At 46.2% G+C, this 11,984-nt stretch overlaps 1 protein-coding gene across 1 annotated transcript in view; it reads right to left on the bottom strand.

Annotated features, from left to right (window-relative positions):
• Nucleotides 1-751: 751 nt before the first annotated feature.
• The window catches only part of RIMS4 (regulating synaptic membrane exocytosis 4), a 49,022-nt gene continuing 37,789 nt past the window's right edge, over nucleotides 752-11,984 (bottom strand). Inside the window, exons 3-6 of the mRNA XM_015881677.2 lie at nucleotides 11,610-11,722; nucleotides 10,853-10,954; nucleotides 10,456-10,595; nucleotides 752-7,983 (exon numbers count right to left, since the gene is read on the bottom strand). Of these exons, the coding sequence (XP_015737163.1) occupies nucleotides 7,765-7,983; nucleotides 10,456-10,595; nucleotides 10,853-10,954; nucleotides 11,610-11,722 (574 nt within the window). The 3' untranslated portion in view covers nucleotides 752-7,764. The remainder of the gene's footprint in view (nucleotides 7,984-10,455; nucleotides 10,596-10,852; nucleotides 10,955-11,609; nucleotides 11,723-11,984) is intronic.

The raw sequence follows: 11,984 nt of genomic DNA, 5'->3' as shown, positions 1-11,984 counted from the left end.
GATGTCCCTGGGGGACGTCACTGGTTGCTTAGTGGCTGTCTGAGCCCATCCTGCTTCTGGGAGCTGGTGATGGTCTGAGGGTGGGAGGTGCCATTCATCACTCCCTGTGTCACACAGGACCAGGACCAGGACCAGGGCTCCATTGGGGCTGGAGCTGCAGCAGGAGGGTGGTGGGGAGGTGGGGAGCTGCCCAGTCCACACAGGGGTTGGGATGCACAAGAAAATCTTTTAAGAAACTCTCAGGGGAGGAACACTGCAATCCCTCCTGCACCAGGACTGCAGTCCCAGTGATACCCCCAGGGATGCTCTTGCCCAGGGGTCCCCACACTCCCCTGAACACTCAATGCTTTTTGAATTCCCACCATCCTGGGGCACAGCGCTGTTATTCTGCCAGCAGCACTTTCTGTTCCAGGGTTTCCAAATCAATCTACCACGGCCAGTGTGACCATGACGGGTCCCCACAGAAGATAACAGCAAGAGCAGAAGGCTTCTGCCTGAAGTAAAAACAAGAGAGAGCTCAGCTGTTTGCCTGGAGATGCCCATAGACAAAATAACATCTGGAAATGGCAGAGAGGAACACAGGACTGAAATTAGGGTGGGTTCAGAGAAAACCCATCTGCTGAGAGCATCAGGAAGGAGTCCAGGCACTGCTGCGATGCAGCAGGTTGAGCTCACAGCATTTCCTTCAGGCACGGAGAGAAAGGATGAGCCAGCTGAATTTTAGGTTAAAATAATCCAACACGCCACAGGATAAAAAAAAACAAGGTTTTTATTGTCACCATTATCAATGTTTTCATTAGCTTAACACTGAATTGTAAATCACTCAATCATCACATATCATCTGAATTAAACCTACAGACAGGAAAGAAGTACAGCACAACCCTCCTTTGCCCACAGCCGCAGCACACCGCTGTGGTGTCCCACACTTCCACCCAAGGCAGCCCTACACCTTAATGCCCCTGGGAAGGAGCAGGGCCAACACTGCCCGTCCTGGTGTCCCCTCCAGCTCTGTGGGATCAGAGCTCAGCGGGCTGCATTAAAAATCTCCAAATGCTTTGGAGAAGCTCCCACTCTCCTACAGGAAGGCGAGAGGAGAAGGTAGCAACTGCATGGTGCCCCTGCCAAGCTATTGTTTGTTGTTTTCTGGAGCAACTGATGATGTAAAAAGGTTGGACCCAATGGAAGCAGCTTTCCCTGGGGGCACACGGAGGCAGCAGCCCACTGTAGGTTGATGCTGGGAGGACAGCCCCGTCCCTACGCAGAGGCCAGCTCTGCGGGCTGCCCAGCAGCATGGGATGGATGCCGCAGTGCAAAGAGGGGCTGCAGGCATCCTTGGGCCTGTGGGCTGGAGTAAGGCCTCGTGTTGAGAGGGAAGGGAGAACGCACACAGGGAGCAGTGGAAAGCAAAAGCCAGCACAGAGGCAGCTCCTCCCATCCCTGCTTTCTCCCAGCTGGCTGTACTGTATGGCATGGGCTGCAAAGAGCCTGCAAGACCCTCAGCTCCAACCAGACTTGGCATGGAGTTACCCTGTGTTCTGAGCTCAGCACTGCCACAAAACGTGGCTGGGACACTTGCCCCTGGGTGGTGGTAGGGCCACAGTAATACTGTGCTGGGGCCTTGAGGTCCAATTGCCACCTGAACCAGAGAACAGCCTGCAGCTCCCAGCACCACACGGCTGAGGGCACACACCACAGATTTGCTCCAAATAAAGCTCAAAGCAGCTTTAGGTCCAGGAGATGGAATCACCAAAATAGAAACCAGGGAGCAGCACTGGGTAAGGAACAACAGCCCCAAGGAAAGAATGCTGCAAGATGTAAAGACCCATCGGGAGCTGGAGCCCTATGGGCAGCTATCTGAATCCATGGAGCCCAAGCAACTAAAAACCAAGCCCTGGAGCAGGCATGCCCTGAGTCCTACCTTGGGGTGCTCCTGCCTAAACCCCTCCCACATGCTGTGTGTCCATGCATCCTTCCTGCAGGACAAAGCTCTCTCCTCTCTGAGCTGGGGGCCGCACGATTCCTGACGTGCTGCATCAACACAAAGCTGCCCGCTGGCCCAGCTCAGCACAGTTTAACCACACGGTGCTGGCTGCCAACTCAGCTCCTGGGAAGGCATGAAGGGAAAAGTATTAGGTCTCAGCCTCTGTTTGCTGGTGCTCCGTAAGGGGCTGGTGCTGGCTCCTCCTCATATTTGGTTGCTAAAGTGCAAAGAACCAAATGCTACAAGGAACTCTCTTGTTCCTCTCTTCCACTAGGACAAGAGCAGCTACCAAAGGGAAAGGAGGGCAGAAGGCGTCCACGCCGTGGGAAATGCCTGAGACTCCTGAGGACAGAGCCTGATGTTGCTGCTGTGTGCGAGTGGCTGGGGCTGGGCTGGGGCTGCAGGAAGTTCCCTGTCATGGCGGGCAGGCAGCCTAGGTGACCCCCAGGGGGGAGCACTGTGGCTGCACACACACGGACACCAATTAGAATGTGAGTGTTCCCATGGACTGCTCTGCTGATGGCAAAGCATCCACATGGCTCTTTATCCTCCAAGCATTTCACAATCAGCTGTGAATTATTTCTCTCATTACCCATTAGGGCTTCCAGCACCACTGCACAGCTGGCAGGTGGCAACCTCCAAACAATGCAAAGATGGGCCACAGGCAACCGAGCGGGATGCTGCTCTGAAGCTGCTCTATTTTAGGTACCACAACAACGATAGAGCTGACTTAAAATCCAGTATCCTGACCCTGCCATCACAGAAAAATCTTTCGCTGTGCTCAGCATCACTCGCTGAAGGACAGCCCAGAGCAGCCCGCTCCCATTTACACATCAGTCCCCCATGATCCTCTATGAAGGTGCAATTTCGCTGCCTTGGGTGGAATTTTCTAACAAAAGGGACAAATGCCATCTATGAAATTGACAAAACAACCCACAGAGCCTTTAAATGAGAGCAGTTCAATCTGCTGCTCTGAAATAAACTCCCTTTTTCTTGCCCGCGCTGCCTCGAGGCAAACAGGCAGCTATGGGGCAGAACTCACGCGGCCCAGAGTGCAAAGGTTTTTTTGCTTTATCAGGGCTACAGTGGCAGTGGGAACCGTTCTCATTGAGTTATAAATACTAAATAGCCTAAGAAAAACAGGGCGCTTGAAACAGTCATTAAGTTTATATTGAAACTATTTTTAAACTCTGCAGTATGAAGTCGCCTACAGCTGTTTCATTCTTCACCTAAGAGAGATTTCATGTTAATGGGCACATATACTCACAGAGAAGCCTACACGATGAATATTTCTTACAAGGCAACAGCCCAACCTTCAGGTTCACAATCAAAGTTAATACGGACCTTTCTCAAAAGTGATGTCATTAAGATTGAAGACAATTATATAAACTGTACCAACAATATGTACTACAGCCTGCGAGTCACAACCTGTGCACACCAAGTGGAATATATTATTGCTTGTTAGCCTAGTAGACTTTCTTTATAAAAAGATTTTTATACAGAGTACAGGATTATGACAAAACTAGCTAAGTCGTTTTCATCTTGAAAATACAACATCAATTATTTCTTTCAACAAAGGCTCGAATAATAGCTGAGAGTTCGTGAACAATGACAAATATTTACTAAGGATCTTATGGTCAGTTTGAACAGAATTCCCTATAGGACTCTTTCTCCAGTGGTTATTTACACACATCTCTTTTCTTTTGGAAGAAAAAAAGGGTGGTAAAAATATAACGAGGAACGCAGAAATGAAAAGGATGAGTAAACCCCATATTGAGGACAATAAACATCTTTGAAAACGCTAAATGATGCTATCTGTTAAAAAACATACATCATCTTGTCTTTAAAGAAAAATATTTTTCCTGTTTTAAAATATTACTAACAGCATGTAATAATAAACTAACTTAAAATGAGTCTCATAAAAAAGTTGTCTTGCTGTCTAAACGTTACTAAACATGCTTAGGTTGAGATTCTGTTAACTGCCTCAACGTCTTAAAAACAGCCCCTGTACAGGAGGAGCCCTGATATTCTGACTCCAGAAGACCTGCCCATATAGAACAGTACGGCGATAAAGGATCTGGTAGCTAGAAACATTAAATACACATCATCATCCAAAGCAAATAATTCTGCAAGAATCTGTGCAGCAATCCACACCAAGAAGTGGGGATGTGCTTGGCTGACTGAGAGTCAGCGGGCCCTTACTCTGCCTGCCCACGTGGATGTGGACACAGGATGAGGACCCGTGCATTGAACTGCAGAATGAGGATCTTGTGTTGTCTCTATGGCATCCCAGCCGTGCTGGGGCAAAGGGAAAGCAACACCGGGAGACCGGGAGAATTCGCATTGCTGCCTGAAGAAACGTGGCCATGTTCTGCTCAGCCCAAGGGAGCAAGAGCCACGTGAGGGGCTCTGGTGTGCTGGGGTACATGGGGAGAGATGGCTCTGCCTCAGAGATGCGCTCAGCACCACGAGTCCCTTTGTTTCCCACAGTAACAGTAATAGAGGTAACAGGGATCAGCTCTCCAGCTCTTTCCTGCAAGCAACCTTCCTGCTACTGCTAGAACAAAGCATCTAATGCACAAGGAGCAGGGAACCAACCTTGTGCAGGACAGATACTCTCCTCAGCCTCATCCTTCATCAGCACTTACAGACCAAAAGCACTATGATGGCTTCTTTTGCTTACGTTAAAAGTCTCCTGCTCTTCTTCTCTCCCTGATTATAACCACCCTGGCAAACTGCTCCAACACATTGGTAATCACAACCAGCACATCACACCACCTTAGACAGAAACTGGCAGATCAAATTCAAAAGTAAATAAGGGGTTAGGTTTTATAAAAAGAAGCCATTCCAAGCCCAAGATTTGCCATGGATGCTACATGGGGAGTCTTAACACTGATGGAAAACTAGACTTCATTTTTAACTGCAATATGCCATGGTCAGTGCAGGAATCATGGGCATGAGTGAAGCCAGAATTGAGACCTGGGCAACGTGACAGCCTGACCTGACACTGTGCCCTGAGGGCACTCCTGGAAGGGCTCCTGTGAGTCCATCTGCCTTACAAAGGAGAACCACCAGGACTGTATCACCTTTCTGGGCCTGGCAGCCAGAGCTTGCGACCATCACTTACTGCGGAGAAACAGGACTTGGAATTGACTTCAAACACAAGGGAGAATCAGGCTACCACCAACCAGGGAACAAGGCAGAAGAAAACAGTCCAAAGCAGACTGTCAGAATGACCTCAAAATGCAGAATTTGGGTTGCTAATAGAAACAACACGAGCGGAAGTGCCTTTTTTTGTTGTCCTTTTTTTTTTTTACCCTGACAACAAACTTCCAGAATGACCACAAATAGATGGTGGACACTGCTCTGTGTTGAGTCCTGTTTTAATGACACCAGTTATCTTTGAGCTTGAGGCGCTGTTAGAGGGATGGGATTTAGAGACACGTTGCCAGGCACAGAGAGGAACTGAGCTTTCCAATGGACAGTCATTAAATAATATTTCATAGGGATTTTTTTCTGGCATATACGGTCTCGTATTCCACATAAAAGACTGCAGTGTTGCGTTCACCTTACTGACGGAGGACAAAGCTGACCAACTGGCTGTTACCAGGAGATAACGTCAAACAGTCTCCAATAGGAATTGTTCAGCACTACTCAGAACAGAAGCCCCGTTTCTCAGTTGCCAGGTTTGGAACGTACTCAGAGTTCCCCACAGTCCTTTTAAAGACGTAGTTATTAAAAGATCCGGTGCTACAAACCACTAAATCTACCTAATCTATTCTAGTTCATACACGTATTGTACAATATTGCCTAGTACTCACTACATACCAAGAGGAAAGGATGCTGACTTGAATTACAGTAAATGTGCTTCTTTAAAAAATGAGCGCCACAACATAGTTTGACCAGCATGCAACAAACTTTCTTCAGCTAATATATAGAAATTGTCTAATACGATCAGAAAAAATAATTAGTGAGAGGCCAGAGACATATTTCTTCAAGGAAATTAAGAGATTTAGCTGAAATGCTGAGGCTTTTGCCACTTAAAAACCCATTCCTTCTATGTCCCTTCTGCACCTTCTCTCTCCTTTATATCATATCAATTTTACAGACATTATTGTAAGGCCTATTTGTTTTGTATCTATTCAGTAATTTATCTCAAAATGATTTAAAATGCCACATACAAGCTTGGATCAAAAGCAACTGCTCTCACCATCCACCCTACAGTCATGCTTTTATTCTAACAAAGCTGAGGTCCGCATGCAGAAATAAATGCTCTGTGTGCCCCAGTGAGAGGCTGAAGATCTGCTCACTCCTAAACATGATACGGGACCTTCACCTTTAAATCACAAAGTAAAACATCTCCAAAGCTTATTTTGAAAGTGCAATCGCCAAATCCTCACTAAGAATTATGACAAAAAAATCTAGCTGTTAGCAGGAAATCTTTGGAGATTGTTGATTATTTTGGACAAAAAGTGTTTTAAAAGAGAAGATTTTAATTGTGTGAAGGATCTAACTTGCCTTTCTCTAGCACGTGACTCTTCTGGCAGAGAATGTGCTTCACAGGTTCACCTACAAGGCTCCTTTCCAGTTAGCGTTGCACTTAAATGAAATATACATGCTGTGACCACTGTGCCTTCTGCTTCCTCACCCACTACTGGTTCATACTCTGGGGACAGCATCTCTTCTTTCAGGGCATTTGACAATGCTTGCGTATTACTGAGAGTGCCTAAAGCAACGTTCTTTCCATGAGGGAGGTTATGTGCTCTCAGCACCTTCCTGTCAGGTGACAGACTCAAATTTCTTTTGTCTGCACCCCCCCAAAGTCTCATTCTCCTGTGGCAGAATAAAAAGCCCCGTTTCAGGTCAGCCAATAGCATAACAGGAAGGGCAGCATCTCCAGCAGGTATATACTGCTACAAAGGAGATGAAAGAAGAGCACGAGATAGAAGATGTGACTGAAGGATGCAGAGCAACAAGTGAGGGTGTAAAGGTATAAAGCATATTTCAAGCTGCAAGTCTGATGCTCAGCTCCCGCCTCCAGTGGTTTGGTGGGGCTTTTTTTCTGAGCAAAATTGCAGATAATTAGACTGCTAAACTCAAACTCTGTTCAAACTGCCTGGTCTAAGCAGGCACTTATTCTCCCACCAAGTATGCTTCATCAGCAGTGTTACACAAGTAATACAGGAAAGACACTTGCTGGTAATTTGGCACAGTTTGAAAACACAGCAGTGACAGTGCTACAGGATTCAGCGATGTGGAATTGATACTAAAGAAAGAATTACAGGTTTCTTTCTTTTTTCTTCCTTCAATAAGATCTTAGGAAAAACTCATACTCCCTCTGAAACTTTCTGCTCTTGCTCTTTCTAGGTCAGATATTGGCCTCTGCATTTTTCAGGTACTTTGAGAAAGAATCTGCCTAAGAAATTTGGAAGATGCACAGCTAGGAAAAATACCTTCCTTACTCCCCCCAGATTTTTCAAATGCTGCAACTTTCCAGAGTTAATGCTGATCTGAAACAAGGGTCCAAGAATGACAGCGAGAGAAGCGAAACAAGAGGTGTATGTCTAATTTGACAACTAGGACTCATGCCCCACGGCACCTCCTCCAACTGAGAGGGTACAGCACCCTCCCCCTTGTCTTCTGTCTAAGGTCACTGGTTTATCCTCCTCTTCCAGCTCCACAAGAACTGATTGAACATGCATTGCGCTTGAGGTCAGAGTTCCAGCAAACAAAACCTTGACAGCATGTTTAAAAAACAAAAGCAGTTCCCCCTTCCTTACTCACTAAGACCTGTCACAGCAGGGTCCCACTGTGCTCTCCAGGGAAAGCTGCGAGGACTGGCGCAGGAGCGGGCCTGTAGTGGGATCCACCATTGAGGAGGTTGGGAAGAGCTTGTACCAGCCAATTGCTAAAGTTGACAGATCCAGTTCTTCCAGGAGGACCCTTGCGACTCCCATGAAGTGCTTGCGCTCCATGCGGCCGTAGTTTCCCCAGACTATCACCTTAGAAACAAGAGGGGGAGCACAATTAATCCTCAAACTCACATGCTTGCTTGGGAAGCAGCAGTCTGACCAATCTCTCTACTCCTCCTATGTATCCAACTTCCTTGGGCTTTACTAGAATCCAAGAAGTGTGTAAACGCTTAAGCTACATGGGCATACACAGGGATACACTAGGCTGCTGCCTATGTCAAGATCTGGATGATCATTTTACCTGTATTTTTAGCACAACTTTCCTAATCTGAATGTTAACAGACTTTTTATTTCCCCATACAAAAGAAGTGAATGTACGCATAGATGAAACACTCCTCTTCAGTAGGACGAGGTCCGTAGGCCAAGCACATGCACAAAATATCCCCAGAGCCACAGCTCCAACATCTACAATACAAACCAGTCCTGGCACAACAACTGGCCTCAAACACAGCAAAAGTATACAACTTCTGCACTCAGCCTTGTAATGCACAGCAGATGGCAACGAGACATGGTTACTCACCTGGAGAAAGGGCAGCAGCTGAGCACTGGCAAGCGGGACTGGTGACGTAAGGGGGACACTTGAAGAGGCATGCAGGGGAAACAGAACAGACTGCCGAGAAAAGCTTGGAGGCGCAGAGGAAGGTCTAATGAAAGAGCTGGCAGTTGAGCAGGGAAAGCTGAATCACACTTACGACACGATGGAGACCGGTGGGTGGAACAACAGATGCAGTGAGGGTCATGGGCTTAGACATGCTGGAGATCTGCACGTGGCCAAATGGCCCTATGTGGCTCAAGACAAAGGTGACGACTGACTCCATAGCAAGTCCGAGTTCTGAAGAGGAGAGGATGAGTATGATGGGTTATGATGGTGACTAGTGATCACTGGCTAATCCTTCTTTCCCTAAGCTCCGAATGACCAGAACATCACAGTTTTCAGTAAAACAAGGCAGGAGAGACAATGAATGTCAATGAACAGACAAAATTATCACTCTGAATCAGCACGGGATGGAGCAAGATACTGCAGAAAGTTGGTCTGGTGTCACAGTAGCTGATCCAAGCTCCTAATTTTATTCTCTTTGAGAAAGTTCCAGTGAGACACTGCAAGCTGCAATGAGACACTGAAACTGGTCCTGAAGACAAACTGAATGACACAAATGGAGCAGGGCATGGGGCAGAAGAATTGCAATGAGGCAGACACAGTTCAACCCTCTTCTGCCTGCCTTCTGCACCAAGGATGCTGCCAAGACAAAAACACAGCTGGGAGACCAGGTGACCACATACTGACACTTAGCACAGCTGCTGGCTAATTGGTTTCTGCTGTACCACAGCCCATGGGAAGGCAGCACTACTTCTCATTAAGTGGCATAACAGCATGGTAGCATTTCTCATTGTTCTATTACCAAAGCCTATTTGTAAAAGTAAGGTCAAGGCAAAGACTCATGAGAACCCTTAGCCATGGTTGAGTGGTAGATGCTGAAGTGGTGGCCCAGGACAGGCAGTACTGGATAATCCATGAGACCTCTTCCAGAGACAGCTCTGCCAGCTCACCTTGGGCATTCTTTGGGAGACCCTACCTGAAAAATGCTGCTCACATCTCTGAAATGGAGACAAATGTTATGTTTTGTACTGAGCTTCCCATCTCTGCTGGGGATTAAATCCATAGCTCTTAACACCTTCAACATCTTTCATGAGCTAATTTTTAGGTACCTCAGCCTTGCTTCCATCTTCTGTGTGCCAGCAGCATGGCTGTGGTCCACAGGGAAGTCAGGGTGAATAAAGATCTATGGCTGCAGGTAAGGAAACCCAGATCAAGCCAGACCCCATATTTCAGTCAGAAAAGTTCACTATAGCTTCAATAGGGAAAAGTGCTTCCAATCAAGATAAATGGAGAAGAGTTCACTAAGTGGGATCCTGTGAATTAGCTGGCAATTCATAATTGAGTGGAAGTAAGCAAAAGAAACTCACAGATTAATTACATCAGTATTTCCAGTGGATTTTAGCTAGGATTTATGGCATGGAAATGACTTAACTATAGATTAACAACAGAATTCACTCTTTGCCCTGGACACACAGATACAGAACTGAAAATGAGTGTATGGCAGGAAATGCATGGCAGTATAAGAAAAAGGTAGAAACAGGTAGGGTATGTGATTGGGTGAAGGCCAAAGCAGAGTGCTCTGAATAAACACAGAAAAAACCTTTGTTGCAAGGCTGTTTACTATCTATAGATATTACTCATTTCCTGACTGGAAACAAAACAAAAACCTTCTCCTGGTAAGCGTTCACGTTACCTGGCATGGTATCAAATAATAAAGTTTGAGTACAAACAAAAGGAAAAGCTTTTCTTTTTAATTTGTTACGTTCAGATAGAGTGCATTCGGTTCAATGAAAGCATCAGCTTTTTCTCCTCTATGTCACTCATCCAGATACTTTGCCAGACATGGCAGATTCCAGCACAGGTGAAAGAGGGAGATGGGCAGACCTGAGACACCTTCATCTTACCTGTAATACTTTGCCCTGGGGGCTCTCAGGAAACAGTAACACCTGATTGTACAAAGGGTCTAATGACTTGCGAGCCACTTTTGTCTTCTTTTTCGCAATGCACACGCCATTCTCTAACAGGTAAGCTTTGATGTAAGCAGCTGGAAAAAAAATAAATATGGTCAAATGCGAACAAATCTTAATGCTCAGTTCTGAAAAGACAGAGTGCTGTGTCTCCTATTTCTAAAGGAGGCATTTACAGCAGTGAACAGTTTTGTTCAACCATCCTTATTTCCAATAAGACAAACAGACTGCTCAGTTCCCACAGAAGCCAAGCAGAATCAACAACACCCCGTTGTGCAAGCACTGCAGGAAGCTGGGGCTCAGTGAAGTATTTAAGGAGGTCAAAGCATACTACCTGGCAGTGTTTTGGAGCCGGGTTTCGGTGTGAGTCCTCGAGCTTGAATGATATCCACTTCTAGCTGCCCATTTCGTTCTTGCAAGCCAATTTCCACATCCCCTAAACCAAAATGTCAAAACAGACAGAACACTTTCAAAACTGCTGGCTACTTTCATCTGCTGGCTAGTAAAACATTAAAAAGCAACCCTTGTGTCATGCCTGCTATGAGCTGTGGCAAACTGTAGGCCATAAGTGCCTGATCTCCTCCTGTGTTACTCTGGAGCAGCTCTGCAGTGACTCAAACCCACATTTTCAACAACAGTCCCTAATACCAGCCTCCTAACACAGCTTTGGTGACTCAGTCTCACGATCTTTGGCAGCAGATAGCCTCCAATCTCTACCACAATGGAATACCTAGAGCTGCAGGCTGCTTTAGACAATGCAGTTATAGCGTGCTACAAGAACATCTTCACAGAGCACTGGGCTCTGTATCGGACAAGAAAATCGCATAGGATGCGTTTTCAGAATTTTTGCTGCATTTTACTTAGTCTGTGCCTTTCAGATCCGACTAAGGAAAGCACGAAGCCAGTGCTCCCTTGCTAATGCCATATAAGCAGCAATCAGCAAAACCCTGCAGCCAAGCTTACTCGATTTCGCACAGAAATGGAGCGGAGGAGTGGTGGAGCAGCAGATGCTGGACACATTATTAGGTGGCTCGTAGGAGTGGTCTGTTCAGTATTAAATTTAAGCCATCTAAGATCTTGGTGTTCCTTACCCATCGAGGTGGTGGCCAAGGTCTGACGCCCAACAAACTGTGCAGGGCCCATGCTGCCCAGGAAGTCACTGAACTGCCCAGCAGATGCCAGATGGACTCCACTGAAATTCAAGCTGCAAAAGAAAGTGGTTTTGGCAAGTGGTTAATTTGCATTTTAAAGGAACTTGTTAACTAAAGAGCCGTTTTAAGACATCTTTGGCATGAATAGCATCTACAGAAGCCTTTTCTCTTGCAAAACTCAGTGATTCCAAAGGCAATTTAGGTAGGTTGGATGCATTTAAAATCTCTTTCCTGGTATTAAAAAGCCCACAAACAGTAACGGTTGCAGTTGTCAGTTGGTGAATACATATTTGTCTACAATGTCACCTCTTCCAG

This window comes from Coturnix japonica, chromosome 20, assembly GCF_001577835.2.
Source record: "Coturnix japonica isolate 7356 chromosome 20, Coturnix japonica 2.1, whole genome shotgun sequence".
In the NCBI taxonomy this organism is placed as follows: domain Eukaryota; kingdom Metazoa; phylum Chordata; class Aves; order Galliformes; family Phasianidae; genus Coturnix; species Coturnix japonica.
The sequence above is the reverse complement of the archived record's forward strand: the minus strand, read 5'-3'. Positions and strand labels throughout refer to the sequence as shown.